General features: G+C 43.6%; 1 protein-coding gene across 1 annotated transcript in view; it reads left to right on the forward strand.

The window, feature by feature from the left end:
* Positions 1 to 12374: 12374 nt before the first annotated feature.
* Casc4 (cancer susceptibility 4) overlaps positions 12375 to 16473 on the forward strand; it is a 65577-nt gene continuing 61478 nt past the window's right edge. The window contains exon 1 of the mRNA XM_028767108.1: positions 12375 to 12701. Within this exon, the coding sequence (XP_028622941.1) occupies positions 12375 to 12701 (327 nt within the window). The remainder of the gene's footprint in view (positions 12702 to 16473) is intronic.

Consider the following 16473-nt stretch of genomic DNA (forward strand, 5'->3'; position numbering starts at 1 on the left):
CTTAGTAATAAACTATAATAACTTCTTTAAGTGTCTTTTCTTCCTGCGACCTCAAACCAACAGACCTAAGTTGGAGCCTGGCAGTGCCTGCAGAGAGAGTACTAAGGATATTTGCCTAATTCTCTGCTGTCCCTGGGCTGAGGTGTTAAGTGCCAGAAATTGCAGTTTCTGGACAGAGGATACCAGTGGGCAGGCCAGCTACAGTTTCCTAACCCTACTTTCTACCCACTGTCGAGGCTCTTCCCATCCCCCTTGGCTGCCTCAAGAAGAACCGACCGGAGGAGAAAAAAGAAGATCACCTTCTCCTCCCACCAAGCTGGGGATGGCTCCTGGCATGAATGTGTTTCTGGGGGTGGGGGGATAGGTAGGAAAAAGTTTGGAAAGAACGATACCAAAATGTACCAAATGAGTGTACTGTGGTTTTCAGCTTTTGTTTTCCCTTTGAGATTATCCCATTTTTAAATGGGTGCATATACATGTGTGTGTGTGTGTGTGTGTGTGTGTGTGTGTGTGTATTCAGGCACATGTGAGTGCATGTGTATGTAGAAGAGAGGACAACCTTAGATATCACCCTCTGAAACACTATTGGCCTCCTTTGAGACAGGATGTCTTTGGGGGGTGGAACTCCCCAGTTACGATAGCCTGGCTGACCAGTGAGCCCTAGGGATCATCCTGTCTCTGGCTCCCAGCACTGGATTACAGGCATGCACCACTACATCGGCATTTTTATGTGGCTTCTAGAAATGAACCCAGGTCTTCATGCTTGCAACTGAATTACCCCCTTACCTGGATTGCTTTCTTAGAACTAGAAATAAAGACATTTGTTAAGAAAAGAATATCACTCCCAAGAGCAGGAGTGGACTAGCAAGCTGAAGGACAAGCCACCAAAGTTGATTTAAAAAAAATGTTAATTACTTTAACTTATATGATTTTATCACTTCCCCCTTCTCTTTCCACCTTCATACACACACACACACACACATATACTACCTGTTCTGTCTGTGTAATGTTACCTGTATGTTTTATGGCTGACCACTTGGTATTGGCTATCCAATTGTTGTGCTTTTCTCCGGGGAACATGATTTCTCCAGCTGTTAGCATTCCTTGATTGCCTGCTGTTCTTCATGTAGGGTTGAGGCTCCCTGTTCCCCCAGCCTTCCCTCATCACATTAGCATGCCTAACTGGTGGTGTTCTTGTTCAGCTCATGTTTAGCTACTCAGGTTGTGAGACTTTATGGATGTAGCTTCTAACAGCCCTAGGAGATACAAGCTCACAACTGACTTCTGGTCCTCTGGCTCTTACATTCTTCCTGCCTACTGCTCTGCAATGACCCCTGAGCCTTAGGTCCAAAAGTTCTGTTGTAGACAAATCAACTGGGACTGGGCCAGTGTTGATTCTTTTTTTTTTTTTTTTTTAGGTTTTTCGAGACAGGATTTCTCTGTGTAGCCCTGGCTGTCCTGGAACTCACTCTGTAGACCAGGCTAGCCTCGAACTCTCGAACTCAGAAATCAGCCTGCCTCTGCCTCCCAAGTGCTGGGATTAAAGGCGTGCGCCACCACCGCCCAGCCAGTGTTGATTCTTTAGATGAACATTCATTACTTTCAGAAGCATTAGAAGCTATGGAATTGTTTCAATTTTTAACAACACAGGAAAAATTAATCTTGTCAGGATTTTCCTATGAGGTAAAAGATCAAGGATGAGCAACTCACACTCAAAGAGGTACTTCCTCTGTGAACATCCTAAACTGCCAGCCACAGTGCTGAGTGATGGATAGGCGAGAAGAGCAAAGTGTGTCTTTAAGATGCTCGTAGTGTATAACCAGGATAAGGAAGTAAACTATAGCCGTGTTGTAGCTATGAAACATGTAATGTCCCATATATAAGATGAATCCAGGAGAGGTATTTAAATGTGAGTGAAAGGGTTTAGCGAAGGCAAAGGGAACATATTCTAGAGAAAGGAAACAGTGTACCAAGGTACAGAGCAGGAAGGCACACACAGTACGCAGATAGTGCCATCTAGTAATATACAGTACGACCCAACTTATTTGTCTGTGTATATTAAAAGAACTTCCTTAAAATGTCACTAATTGTTAATGTATGTTAAATGACTCCAATGGAGCCCAGCTAACAAAGAACACTGTGTGTTTCAGCATTATGTGAATAAGGGTGACTATTTCCAAGACACTGTTATCACTCGGCTCCACGAGCCTTCTCCCTAATCTCTGGCTGGTCTGAGATGGCTCTGTCTTGAGATTCGATGTGCTGTTTCTCTAGGATATTGACAAATCAAAACCCAGCACCTGAACAGGAGCGGTGAAGTGGGCTCAACCCATCATTGTCTCCTTGCTGTATGTCAGGGGATCTCACAGTTGAGAGCAGCATGATGAAATTCACCAATTTCGTGAAAAACAATGTAGGTTAAATAAAAGCTTTTAGCTTCTACTGAAAGCTCAGACAACGGGTAAATGAGGCTCTGCTTATGGAGCATAGTGTGATACTTGCACAGCTCCGAAGGCAGCTGTTCCTGCCCCCTGAAAGCTAATGGGGGGGGGGAGCTAATGCAAGACCAGGTTGGCTTCTGCAGCAAGCACACTAACTAGGACTCAGCAGGGTGATGGTGGTAAGTAAAAGTGGTTAGGAAACTCATAGACTAATGTTTGGAACCAAGCCCATGTGAAGTCTCACTGCATTCAACGGGGACATGTTAATTGGGTCACTCTACAGAGCCATGTCTCACAGAGAAAGCCACCACGAGAAGATTAGATGAACTGCAGTGCAGAGAACAAAAAAAAAAAAAAAATAGGGCAGAAACCTTGGGTTTCCTGCCAAGTCCAGAAAAAAATACATTGCAGCAGACTGTGCAGAGGCATGGCTGCCTTTTCATTGGTTGCCAAGATCCTAAGTCTGGTTTTTAAAAGCTGTAAAGGAAGAGAAGCAAATGTTAAAGAACACAAACTATTATTTTTTAAAGGATATATTTTTATTTGAAATTATATGCATGTGTTTGTGTCTGCATGTGAGTATGTACAAATGGATGTTGTGCCCAAGGAGGGATACTGGGTACTCCTGGAGCTGGAGTTACAGGAGGCTGTGAGATGCCTGATGTGGGTGCTGGGAACTGAGTGCCAGTCCCTTGGAGAGCAATAAGCTCCCTAACTACTGAGCATCTATCGCTCTTGGCCCACTATTATATTTTTGAAAAGAAAGCTGAAAATTGGTGACTAACTGGTCAAAAGTACTTATCTAACTTCTACTATGTGACACAAAATCACAGATTACTCTGTGAGCTACCTACTAAGAGAGAGAGGGGGAAAGTGACCCAGCTGGTGTCTTCTGGAATTTGTAGCTAAATGAAGACTTGGGACACATGAATGCATAAGTGTGGAGAAACAAGAACTCTGTACTGTTCTGTATGGGTATCCCCAAAACAATGCCATTTTGTGAAGAAGCTGTGTCCCAACCTTGCACCTGCCTTTGAGTTGTAAAACAGAAAAATGTTTAGTGGTCACATAATGCCTCAAGATTTTCAGTTATGTGGAAGTTTTAGATTAAGTAACCTGTAAATTCCCTTCCTGTCCTGTTTAAAAGAGTCTTCTAAACATACTCCAGAGCTGGCAATATAGCTCAGAATATAGTATATAGTATAATATAGTATAATAAAGTAGAGAGCTTGGCCAGCATGTGCAAAGCTCTGGATCTGATGACCTAGTGTACACACACACACGCACACACTCATGCCTGCTTCAATGTGTTATATCTTGAGACGCCATTCTGTAGAACCTCAGTAAGACCGTGGTTATTTGTACTGAGCAGGAGGGAATGAGAAGTGTCAAAATTGTTTACAGGAAGGGATCAGAATCGTTCCTAGGCTGGAACCTTGGGCCTTTGGAGGAACTTTTCTTTTCCTTTTTAAAAATTTGTTTTATTTTTAAGCAGGGGTGTGTGTGTGTGTGTGTGTGTGTGTGTGTGTACACTAGGGCATCAAACCCAGGGCTAGAAGTTTGGTAGCGTCTGTGTTATAATCATACAGAAATGTGGCTGGGGATGGGGCTCAGTGGTAGAGCACTTGCCTAACATCTGTGAGCAATTGGTGTCAATTTTAAGCATCCTGAACCTCAAATATTGTACGAGCCAGGCATAGTTAGCCATGCTTGTAATATCAGCACTTGGAAGGCTGAGGCAGGAGAATTGTGAGCCTGAGGGCAGCTTGAGCATTGTAGTGAGTTCCAGGCTACTTTTGGGCATATACCAAGGCCCTATCTCAAAAAACAAAATGAAAGAAATCAAAATGGTGATCTCCTTCTGTGAGTTAGTAATATAACTATAATTCCAACAACTCTGAAGGCTGAAGCAGGAGGATTGTGAATTCAAGGCCAAGCTGGACTATACAGGGAAACTGTATGGCCTAAGGAAGCGGGTTTGGGAGGCTCCTCCTTTCAACTATGAATATAATATGGCTGGATCTCCTTGTCCTCTTGGTCTCTAGGGCTATATATGACTAACTTGGGGTCAACAAGAAGTAAAGAAACATGCATGTACACTTGAAGAAATCTTTTTAAAAGTTGGAGGAGCAGTGTTATCCTTCCTTCTGGTTTCTAGATAAAAAATGTCATGACCAGAAACAAAAATGAGGATTACCCTGCAGAATACTAAGAGCAAAGCAGAAGGAGCTTGCTGTACTGTTCTTGAAAGCCTACTTTGGGTGAATCTTCTGTTTAGTTAGTGGTGCTAGAGATTGAAGCAGAACCCCCTATGTGCTAAGCAAAAGTTCTACCACTAAACTTTACTCCAACCTTGCTTGTGAATTTACTTTACATGAAAGAGATGCAGATTCTGTGTTGTTTAACTGATTTTTATATGTCTTCCGTAATATATGGAGCCAGGATTAATTTTAATACATCATTTCATAAATGAGAAAAACTAAGATTCTGAGTAGTTTGTCTGATGTTACAAAATTAAGAAGCAGAGATGGTTTTCCTTTGTGTGTCTCTATAGCTATGCAAGCATCTCATGAAAGACTCGATGAAATGTTTGCCTGAGCCTAAGTGTTCAGCATAATACGTTTCAATTATACTCTAGAGCACACCACTCTTGTAATCAGGGTTTGTGTGGTTGGTTTTTGTTAACTTGACACAAGCTAGAATCACCTAGAAAGAGGAAATCTTAATTGAGAAAATGCCTCATCAGGTTAGCCTGTAGGCAGGTCTGTAGGACATTTTTTGATTAGTGATTGTGTAGAAGGGCTTCACCCAGTCAGTGCCATCCTGGGGTATGTGGTCCTGGGTACTATAAGAAAGCAGTCTGAGTAAGCCTGTAGGCAAACCAGTAAGCAGCACTCCTCAGTGGATTCTGCTTCAGCTCCTGTGTCCAGGTTTCTATTTTGAATCCCCCCAGTGATAGGCTGTAAACAGTAAGCTGAGATAAACTCTTTCTTCTCTAGGTTGTTCTTGGTACTGATGTCTTATCATTACAATAGAAACCTTAAGTAAGACACAGACAGTTCCATTCACATGTCAGAAAATCTTCCAATAGTCAGATAGGCTCTGCCTTAGAAAACTGGTCGTTTTAGTGCAAAGACTGAGGTACCTTTAATCTCTAGATTGTTTGTAATACCTCTGCAATTTATAACCTAGCGGCATTTCCACTTTTGTATCACCACTGTTGATGGAAATTTCCACTTGGGAAGGGTGATGGCTGCCCTTATTTTTGAGGCATAGACGTTTAGCTGCAGGGCTGGAGAGTTGACTCAGTAGTTAAAAGCACTTGCTCTCTTGCCGGGCGGTGGTGCCGCATGCCTTTAATCCCAGCACTTGAGAGGCAGAGGCAGGCGGATTTCTGAGTTCGAGGCCAGCCTGTTCTACAGAGTGAGTTCCAGGACAGCCAGGGCTACACAGAGAGACCCTGTCTTGAAAAACCTAAAAAAAAAATAAATAAATAAAAGCACTTGCTCTCATTGCAAAGGACCCATGTTTGATTACCTAGCACCCACATAGAGGCTTATCATCTCCTCAAGAACCAGCATGTGTGGTGCACAGATACACACAAAGACAAAACTCTCACATATAAAATACTAAAAATCTAAAATATTTTTTTAAAGTGTAGCTGCCAAATAGAAGCAAATGGTAGACGGTACATCCTGTTGGAAAGATTGTTATTGAAGGATCTGATTCTCCTCTGTGGCTTTCCACTTGGGCAGTTATTCACACTTGCAGTTTTCCCAACTGTCTTTATGAACAGCTTTTTAAAAAATTATTTTATGTGTACGGGTGTTTTCCCTGCATGTATGTCTGTGCATTACACACATGTCTGGTATGCAGGTTGACATGTGTGTATGAAGGACATAGGTCAATGTTGAGTACACTTCTCAGTGACTCTCTTTTTTTGTTTTGTTTTTATTGGTTATTTTATTTATTCATATTTCAAGTGTTATCCCCCTTCTCAGTCCCCCCCCCCAAACCATCTATCTCATCCTCCATTCTCCCTGCTTATATGAGGGAGCTCCCCCACTTACCCACCCGCTCCTGCCTCACTGCCCTAGCACTCTTCTACGTTGAGGCATTGAGTCTTCACAGGACCAAGGGCCTCTCCTCCCATGGTTTCCTGACAAGGCCTCTGCTACATATGAAGCTGGAACCATGGGTCCCTACATATGTACTCTTTGGTTGGTGGTTTAGTCCCTGGGAGCTCTGGGGAGTCAGGATGGTTGATATTGTTCTTCCAATGGGGTTGCAAACCCCTTCAGCTCCTTCAGTCCTTGCCCTAACTCCTCCACTGGGGTCCCCATGCTCAGTCCGATGGTTGGCTGCGAGCATCCACATCTGTATTGGTAAGGCTCTGGCAGAGCCTCTCATGGGACAGCCATACCAGGCTCCTGTCAGTAAGCACTTCTTGACATCAGCAATAGTGTCTGGGTTTGGTGTCTGCAGATGGGATGGATCCCCAGGTAAGAGAGTCTCTGGTGGCCTTTCCTTTAGTCTCTGCTCCACTCTTTGTCCCTGTATTTCCTTTAGACAGGAGCAATCTGGTTAATATATTTGAGACGGATGGGTGGCCCCATCCCTCAACCAGGGACTGTGCCTAACCTCTCGATATGGTCTCTACAGGTTCTCTCTTTCCTTTGTTGGGTATTCCAGCTAATGTCATCCCTGTTGAGTCCTGAGAGTCTCTTACATCCCTGGCATCTGGGACTTTCTAGTAGCTAACCCATCCTCCACGGCTACACATTTCCTTTCAATTTCCTGAATTCTCCCCCACCCCTGTCTCCTCCTACACCTGATCCTACCCCCTTTGCCCTCCCCCTCCCTCTCCCTCCTTCTACCTCCCATGATTATTTTGTTCCCTTTTCTAAGTAGTACCAAAGCATCCACACTTTGGTCTTCCTTCTTCTTGAGCTTCATATGGTCTGCGGGTTGTATCATAAGTATTCCGAGATTTTGATCTAATATCCAATTATCAGTGAGTGCATATCATGTGTGTTCTTTTGTGACTGGGTTACCTCACTCAGGATAATATTTTCTAGTTCCATCTATTTGTCTGCAAATTTCATAAAGTTATTGTTTTTAATAGCTGAGTAGTATTCCATTGTGTAAATGTACCACATTTTCTGTATCCATTCCTCTGTTGAAGGACATATGGGTTCCTTCCAGCTTCTGGCTATTATAAATAAGGCTGCTATGAACATAGTGGAGCATGTGTCCTTGTTATATGGTGGAACGTCTTTTGAGTATATCCCCAGGAGTGGTACAGCTGAGTTCAATTTTCTGAGGACCCGCCAGACTGATTTCCACAGTGGTTGTAACAGCTTGCAATCCCACCAACAATGGAGAAGTGTTCCTCTTTCTCTATATCCTTGCCAACATCTGTTGTCACCTGAGTGACCCTATCCTGTGCTGGGTTTACAGACATATCTGCTATGCTCAGGTTTTTCATTGGTTGACACAGATCTAAACTCAAGTCTTCATGCTTGAATGTCAAGTATTTTACTTTTTGAGCTATCTTGCAGCTTCTATAATATGATCTTATACTCCCAACTAATTCTTAAAATATTATCTATGATTAACCTGTATTTCTAGTTATATAATAATATAAGCATCTATATTTGACAACCCAAAAAAATATCCCAAAAGATAGTATTTGAATTCATTTGTTTGTTTGATTGGTTGGTTGTTTTTCATGACAGGGTTTCTCTGTGTAGTCCTAGCTGTCTTGGAACTCACTCTGTAGACCAGGCTAGCCTCAAACTCAAAGATCTGCCTGTCTCTGCCTTCTGAATGCTGGAGTAATTAACTTCTTTTTTTTAAATTGTTTTAGAGTCATTTCTGGTTTTTTTAAATATGTTTTGCCTGCGTTTATACTACATGCATGTTTGGTGCCTGCTGAGATCAAAATGGGGCATTCGATCTCCTGGAACTAGAATTAAGGATGGTTGTGAGCTATAAAGTGGGCTCTAAGATCTGAACTCAGCTTCTTTTCAAGAGTAACAAGAGTTCTTAACCACTGGATCATCTCTTTGACTCAGGAATTGCCTGTTTCCTCTCTCTCTCTCTCTCTCTCTCTCTCTCTCTCTCTCTCTTTCTTTCTTTCTTTCTTTTTCCTTGAGGAAGGGTCTCACAATGTAACTTTGGCTGGCCTGGAACTTGCTATGTAGACTAGACTAGGCTGCCCTCAAACTCATAGAGATAGCTTGCCTCTGCCTCTTGATGTTAGGATTAAAGACACATACCACTAAGGCTGTCAGAGTTGATTTCTTAAAAAATATCTTTAATAGCTTGCACAAGACTGCATTAGCCACCATGATATCATGGACGGGGAGAAGTTCACAAGGATTCCCGCCTAGATGCAGAGTTACAAGTAGTCAATGCCTACTGAGGGAGGGAGACTACGTCTCTTCAGGGACAAACTCCTGACAGATTGTTCAAGTCCAAGTGGTCAGTTCTAAGTCCATGTACACACAGGTAAGACTAACTGGTCAGTCATAGGAGTTATGGATTTGAGGGGCCAGGGGTGGGAAGATGGAGTTGGAGGGAACATGAAAGGATGGAAGTGTAAATTCAATGTATTCATGTATGAAATTACCAAAAAGTAAAGTTTAAATTAAAAAATAGGTTTTTAAGAATAGTTGTAGATAGCCGGGTGGTGGTGACACACGCCTTTAATCCCAGCACTTGGGAGGCAGAGGCAGGTGGATTTCTGAGTTCGAGAGTTCGAGGCTAGCCTGGTCTACAGAGTGAGTTCCAGGACAGCCAGGGCTACACAGAGATACAGGGCTAAGTGTATCAAAAACCAAAAAAGAAAAAAAAAAAAAGAATAGTTGTAGATGTATAGAAAAGTTATGACAGTGTAGAGTTCTTCATGTCCACTTTCTTTTGTTAATAACCTTTACTGTATGTGTATTTGTGACAATGAACTATGCAAAATACATTAATGTAGCTCAGGTTACTTGCCTGGCATACGCAAAGCCCCAGGTTTGGTCACCAGCACTACTTAAACTGGTTGAATGTCTGTAATCCCTGCATTTGGGAGGTGGAGGCAGGTAGATCAGAAGTCAAAGGTCATCCTTGACCACATAACATGTTTGAGGGCTGTTGGCCTGTGGGGAACATTTCTCATTCAAACCACCACACTATGCCTAAAGAGTGTGCTTAGCTAAGGCTCCCTTAATCTTTACCTAATGGCCTTGTTCTGGTCCATGGCTCTGTGTTGCATTTGTTATCATGCCCCTTACAGTTGTGGCTGTTTCTCGGGTTTTCTTTAGTTTTTATTGTTGTCATTTTTATCTGTGGTGTTGGGGGGGGGTCAAACCTGGAGAAGCACTCTACCCCTAAACTATACTTCAGACCACCTCAAAGGCAGCTTTGAGGAATATTGTTTACGGACTTTGTAGAACATCTCCCCTCTTAGATTGTCTGATGTTTTTCTCACCATCAGACTGGTGCTATGAGTTTTTGAGAGGACGGCAGAGCATCCTCTCCACATTACATTGAGCACACACAGCATATTCCACTGTTGGACTTCATCTTGCTCACCTGGCTTAAAGAACTGGTGTTTGCCTTGATTTGGTTAATCCCTCACTCATAACTGGCTATATGAATGCACTTATATGCTCTTTTGGTGATTTCTAGATTAGACCCTAATAAGGGGATAGGTTAAGTAGGTAATTGTGGGGGAAAAAATCTCCAAGTGGAGAGGAAAAAAGGCTTTCAAGCCTCAGCTCTGCAATCCCTAGCTAGAAAAGTTAACGTGGGAATCTATAAACTAGAGTAATGGTCAAATAGGGCTTTACAGCACCTGTTGGCAAAAAGGTTGTGCTTGTGTTTTGTCTGAGGTAGGTCTGTCACAATCGCATTTTAAAAATACAACATCTTTGGAAAGAATAACATTTTAAGAAGTTAATATCATTTAATGGATTTTCAACTACTGGCTGAGATAATACATTAATATATCGGATAAATGGTTAAGATTTCCAGTTTGGGGTCCCGGGAGGGGCTCAGTAGGAACAGGTACTTGCTGCCAGGCTGGATAACCTGAGTTTGATCCCTAGGACCCACATGGGAGAAGGAAAACCACTCTCGAGAGTTGTCTTCTGACTGCCACACATGGATACCCTCCAATGAGTAAATGTAATCATCATTTTAAATCCCTTTTCACCTGGCTTCCTTTTGTCAAGGCCGCTTGGTTGATATCTGAGAGTGGAGATGACTTCTCAGATCTTCTGAAGTCAGAGCTCAACTTTTGTAGACAAGGACTTTATATGCAACTCAAGCTGACTTCCAGCTTCTGCCTCAACCTCCCAAATGCTGTAATTGCAGGCACAGTTAACCTTCAACTTTGATGTGAACTAACTAGTAACAATTCTGGTACTTTTTTGTTGTTGTTGCTTGTATCGTATAAAAAGAGACACATCCCTCTGTGAAGTACAGTATTTTTTGGAAGCAAATAAACTTTATTTTTGAAATGCGCAGGAAACACGGAACAATTTTCCACTGTTGAAAAGTCTTCATGTCTTGAAACTATCGGCCGGTTTGAATAAACGCACTTAAGTTTGTGTTCTTGTGTGCTTATGTTCACGCAAGTTCTTGACCCGGAGTGTGAAAAATAACAACAAATCCAACCTCTGGTTACACAGGTGAAAACCAGCAACGTTTCATTGTTTGTTTAAACAAATATAAAAGAAGCACGCGGAACAAGCAGGGGATTCTTTGCGGCACTGAAAATAACGGAAAACATAAAACAACACCTGCCACAAAGCAGAGAGAGTAATAGTTTTAAGAGTTCCGTTTCTTGGCTTTAAGCCCAGTTCAGAAGATACTGGACTTTGAAGTTTCTGAATATCTTTGTTTCCCGCTTTTCTCGTGTGTAAAAATGTTGTTGGGATAGGAGGGATGTAAAACTAGGCGTGCAGAAACAACTTGTACAGGCTGCTATTGCTAATCCGGAATGTGTCAGCCGGTCAGTAACGGCGCATTAGCTGCCATTCACTGAGGGCAGCTTCTGGGCTTTCTCTTCAGCTAAGTCGAGGAAAAAGCAGCAGAGCGTTGTAAAATAGGAGCACGGCATTCTGGAATTCTTCCTGTCCGTGACAGCAGTAACCTTGGAAACCAAGCTGCTAACACATCTCAATCCCGGAGCTTCCGAAAGTTTAGGTTCTCTTGCTGTGTTGTCTGGGCACCGCTGTTTTGTGGGCTAATGTTAACTGTTTTGTTTTTTCCACGTCGTTGGCACAAACACGAACAAGCTGGAAACCTTTCTAGACACCCCTCTCAGGTCCCATCTCATCTGGAGCCTTCCCTACTTGGTAACAGGCTCAGAATTTGTCCTGACAGACGGAACTCTGTCATGGGGCCAGCTTAAAGCACGAGCTCCCTAAACCTGGCCTCAGGGGATACAACCAGGTAACAGCAGCAGGGACAGCCACCCAGGTACGCAGAGCGACCCCGACCCCGCTCCCCAGCCTCCAGAGAACCCTCGCGAGACAGGACCGCAAGGGGACGAGAAGAAATCCACTATCTCGCGAGAAGAGGGGGCGTCGGCGGAAACGAGCAAATGCCCCCCTGGGCGCCCCGGCCCCAGCTGGTGGGCGTGGACCGAAGAAACCCGCCCCCTTCCGGCTCGCGTCCCCGCCCCCAGCCTTGAGGCATCGGGTCGCTGGTACCAGCGCCGGCTTCTCCCGCTTTCCTGCGGCGAGAGCCCGCTGGCCTTCGACTCTTGGAGGGGGCGCGGCGGGGGCGCAGAGGGGGCGGGGAGGACCCGCGACGCCCCGCCCCCCTCCGCGCTCCGGCGGCTTGGCCAGTCCCTTGGGGACCCGGTCCCGAGGCCGCACGGAGAGCAGGGCGGCGCTGCCCGCAGGTGTCGGCGGCGGCAGAGCCACCGGCCTCATGGTGGGTTTCGGGGCCAACCGGCGAGCCGGCCGGCTGCCGTCCTTCGTGCTGGTGGTGCTGCTGGTAGTCATCGTCGTCCTTGCCTTCAACTACTGGAGCATCTCCTCCCGCCACGTTCTGCTTCAGGAGGAGGTGGCCGAGCTGCAAGGCCAGGTCCAGCGCACCGAGGTGGCCCGTGGGCGCCTGGAGAAGCGTAATTCGGACCTCTTGCTCTTGGTGGACACGCATAAGAAGCAGATCGACCAGAAGGAGGCCGACTACGGCCGCCTCAGCAGCCGGCTGCAGGCCAGGGAAGGCCTGGGGAAGAGATGCGAGGATGACAAGGTAAGGTCGAGCCCTTACCTCGGCCCTCCTGGAGTTTTTCTTTTCACCTCTGGGGTGAGGTATTAATATTAGCCCGCCGGCGGTTGCTGTATGCCTTCAGCGTGGTAGCCCTGGAAGCTCCCCAGCCCACCAGCAACCCTATTTGTTGTCAGACTTTCCTGGTATCAGCGCCACATTCTCCATTCGCTTCCAGAGACTGACTGTTAAGTCCTGGTTCTCTAGAGTGGCCTATGTGTAGATACCACCTTTCCTCCAAGCTCAGTTGCTGAGCTGGCAGTGGTAATCATCTGGCCTATGTGGCCGCTTTCCGTTCACGGACATCTAGGCTGCCAGGTATGTGGTACGGGCATTGTCTCATCCTCATTCTGTGCAGACTGATAAATATTAATTTCTTTATTTCAGAATGGGGCCTTCTTTCCTTTTGGTGCTCAACATATATTTGTCAACAGTGTGGTTTTTTAAAAAATCTCTATAAATTGATGTATTTTGCTGAATAGATTTTTTTAAAAAAACACAAATGATTTTTGGGTTGAAAGTGATTTGATAGATGAGTCAGGAACCATATATGAGCCACACTTTGTGACTTGGGCACGGTTAATCCATTATCTTCTCAATTTGAATTGTTAATGAAATTAGCCAAAATGGTAGACTCTAAAAATAAGTTCTTAGGAACAGAATCTTATGTCTGTCGTTATAATTCTTGAAAGAAAATAAAATTGTGTATGCCTAAGTAGCTCTTAGAGCTGCTGCTTAATGCAGATAGAAAATACAAAATTTTAAATTTAAAAATCTGAAGACTGGACTATGATCATGTCCTACTTAATAGGATATGTTTTCACCATTTTATTGACAGTTTATAATTTAGGCAACTTCAGTTGGTATATCAGAATTCTGAAGACTTCTAAATAGGCACTATAGTTGATGACTTCTTTTCTACACTGTTGAATCTTTTAAGATTACACTTCTTTCTTCTTTCTTTAGTGTGTGTATACATATGTGTGGAGATCAGAGGACAACTTTCTGGAGTCCTCTCCTTTCTTTGTGTTGAACTGACTTCAGGTCATATGACCTGGCAGCAAGTGCTTTTAGCTGCTGAGCCATGTTGCCAGTCCTTAAATTAAATTTTATTTGTGTGTATACTCACCCACACCCCAGGGCACATGTGGATGTCAGAAGACAACTTGTAGCAGTTGGTTTTCTCCTTCTATATTGGTCCTGGGGATGGAACTGTAGTTCTATGAGATTTTTAATGAGCTTCCAGCCTTCCTACCCTCATTGGCCTCTCTAACTGGGTTTCTCAGTTATTTCTTGTACCCTTGTCTTCTTTATACAGTATGCACATCCTCTGAGAGGGCTAGAGATTAGCAGACTTATGCACCTTCTATACACTGAACTGAAAAACATGGAAAACTCTTGGATATAGTAGGTAGAAACATCCATGAGAGTTTGGAATATTAAAATAAGGTCTTCAAGATGGACCTTTTTGAGCTAGCACTCTCTGTCTTGTGGTTGTGGCTCAAAATGTGAGCTCTCAGCTGTTTCTCTGCTCTGCCATCTAATGGACTTTGACCCTGTAAAACTATTAAGTGGTTTAGTTTTCTCTTGCCATGACAGAACACCCTGACCAAGGCAACTTACAGAAGAAAGCATTTTATTTGTGGCTTACGTTTTTATTATTTTATGTGTATGGGTGTTTTGTCTGCATGTTTTTTATCTGTGCAACAGATAAGTATCTGGTTCCTAAGGAGACCAGAAGCTTTGGATTCCCTGGGACCTGGAGTTACAGGTGGTTTTGAGCCACTATGTGGGTGCTGGGAATTGAAGGCAAGTCCTCTGCTAAGTCACAGAGGAACACTGGGAATGACATAACTCTTTTGAAACCTCAAAGCCTGCCTCCAGTGACACACCTCCTTCAACAAGGCTACACCTCTTAATCTTTCCCAAACAGTTCCACCAACTGGAGAACATGTGTTCAAACATGAGCCTATCAGGGCCATTCTTATTCAAGCCACCACATAGATGTAGGAATCCTAGCTCTGTAACCAGAAAAATGATATTTCCTTCTTCCAGTTCATTGTGCCAGTTCTGTCATTCCAGGATGGGAGTAAGAGACAGTGTTCTCATCACTGTCCATGACAATAAGAAATCAGACCCCTTTCTCTAGATTCTCTCAAACTTACTATGTTTTATTTTGTCTGTAATGGATGATCAGGTGTATATTAGTTTGTCAGGGCAGACATAACAGTACAACACACTAGACAAGAACTTTATTTTTCCACAGCCTTGGAGGCATGGAGTCCCTGGTCAAGGAACAGGAAAGGGTTGAGTTTCTCTGAGACCTCTCACTTTGGCTGCAGATGGCTGCCTTCTTGCTGCTCCATCCTGCCATGGTATTCCCTGATGTATGCATCCTCAGTGCCTCATCTTAGATTCTGGGCACTTTGGATTGTGGCCTCTCTTATACATGACTGTTCTTTGAGTGAAAGAAGTGTCTTCAGAAGCTCACCTGTGCCTGCTTAGAAAAGATGATTCTGCTGGGCTTGCTGCACCGTTTACTTTCCCTACTTTTGTGATGAGCAGGGTCACAAAATTGTCACCTGAGTGTTCAGCCACTGCATACCAGCTATTCTATGCAAGTCTGCACCAATTGCACAGGGTTTCAGGGAGGGACTAAAATGTAGAGGCTGGTGAAGTCTAAGGGTGAAGGACTTCATCTCTGTGGCTGTGAGAAAGCTTTTGTTCTTTCTGGATAAAGCCTTCTGGTGGGGGCTTTGGTTAGAGAATTCGAGCATCCACACTCCTGTCAGTAGCCCTTCTCCTGTGTGCTATAAGGAAATCCAATGGTTTTTCAGGGGTAGATGTTTCTTGGGTTTCCCCTGGGGATGCATTTTAGCAACAGCCCTACACTAATAGCCTTATTTAATCATTGCTTTAAACTTCAGATGTGGCTATTTTTTGAGATTCCGGAGGTTGAAACCTCAACATATGAGTTTGAGTAGTACAGTTCACCCTGTATCTTGGAGGAATCAAGCATATACACAATGTAGTTTTTCCCCCTTCTTTCTACCAAAAAGACTGTTCGTTACATACACTTTTTTTTTTTTCTTTCTGTAGTAGACAAGAGTCTCACTGTGTCCCAAGGCTGATTCCAAGTGCTGGTATTTAGATATGTGCCCTCACACAGCTTACACTTGGATTTCTGTTACTGTGCCCCATGCACTCTAGCAAATGGTCTGGCTCAAGCCCTTGATTTGGGAAAGGAGCTGTTTGAGTGTAGACAATATCTTCCTCAAAGCTACTCTTCTGTTAGAAATAGACATATGCAAAGGTCCAGTGTTGAGGCTAAGTGTGGTGGCATAGGCTTGTACTCACAGCATGGGGAGATGGAGACTGGAGAGTCATGAGTTCAAGGCCAACCTGGGTTACATAATGAAACCCTATCTTGAAAAAAGAAAAAACGTTGAATTTTGATGTTTGAAGCTGAACAATAAATGACTTGTTTTTCTCTTAACTGCCACAATCTTGAATGAGAATATATTAAAAAGAGTACATAAAATATGTAAAAAAATTATAAATAAATAGCTTTAGTTGAATGAAGAAAGGAGAATGGGCACATATTATATTTTTTCTTCAAAAGTTATCTCCACTGTGTGTACATCCTAATGTATAGGTATTTAACACACACACACACACACACACAAAATGTGTGTATAAAAAGCCTTGGCACACAACAGCTATTCGCTTAGAAACTAGGTCTGGGCAGTAGGTGTGC

This window comes from Grammomys surdaster, unplaced genomic scaffold (assembly GCF_004785775.1).
Source record: "Grammomys surdaster isolate TR1022 unplaced genomic scaffold, NIH_TR_1.0 170, whole genome shotgun sequence".
In the NCBI taxonomy this organism is placed as follows: Eukaryota; Metazoa; Chordata; class Mammalia; order Rodentia; family Muridae; genus Grammomys; species Grammomys surdaster.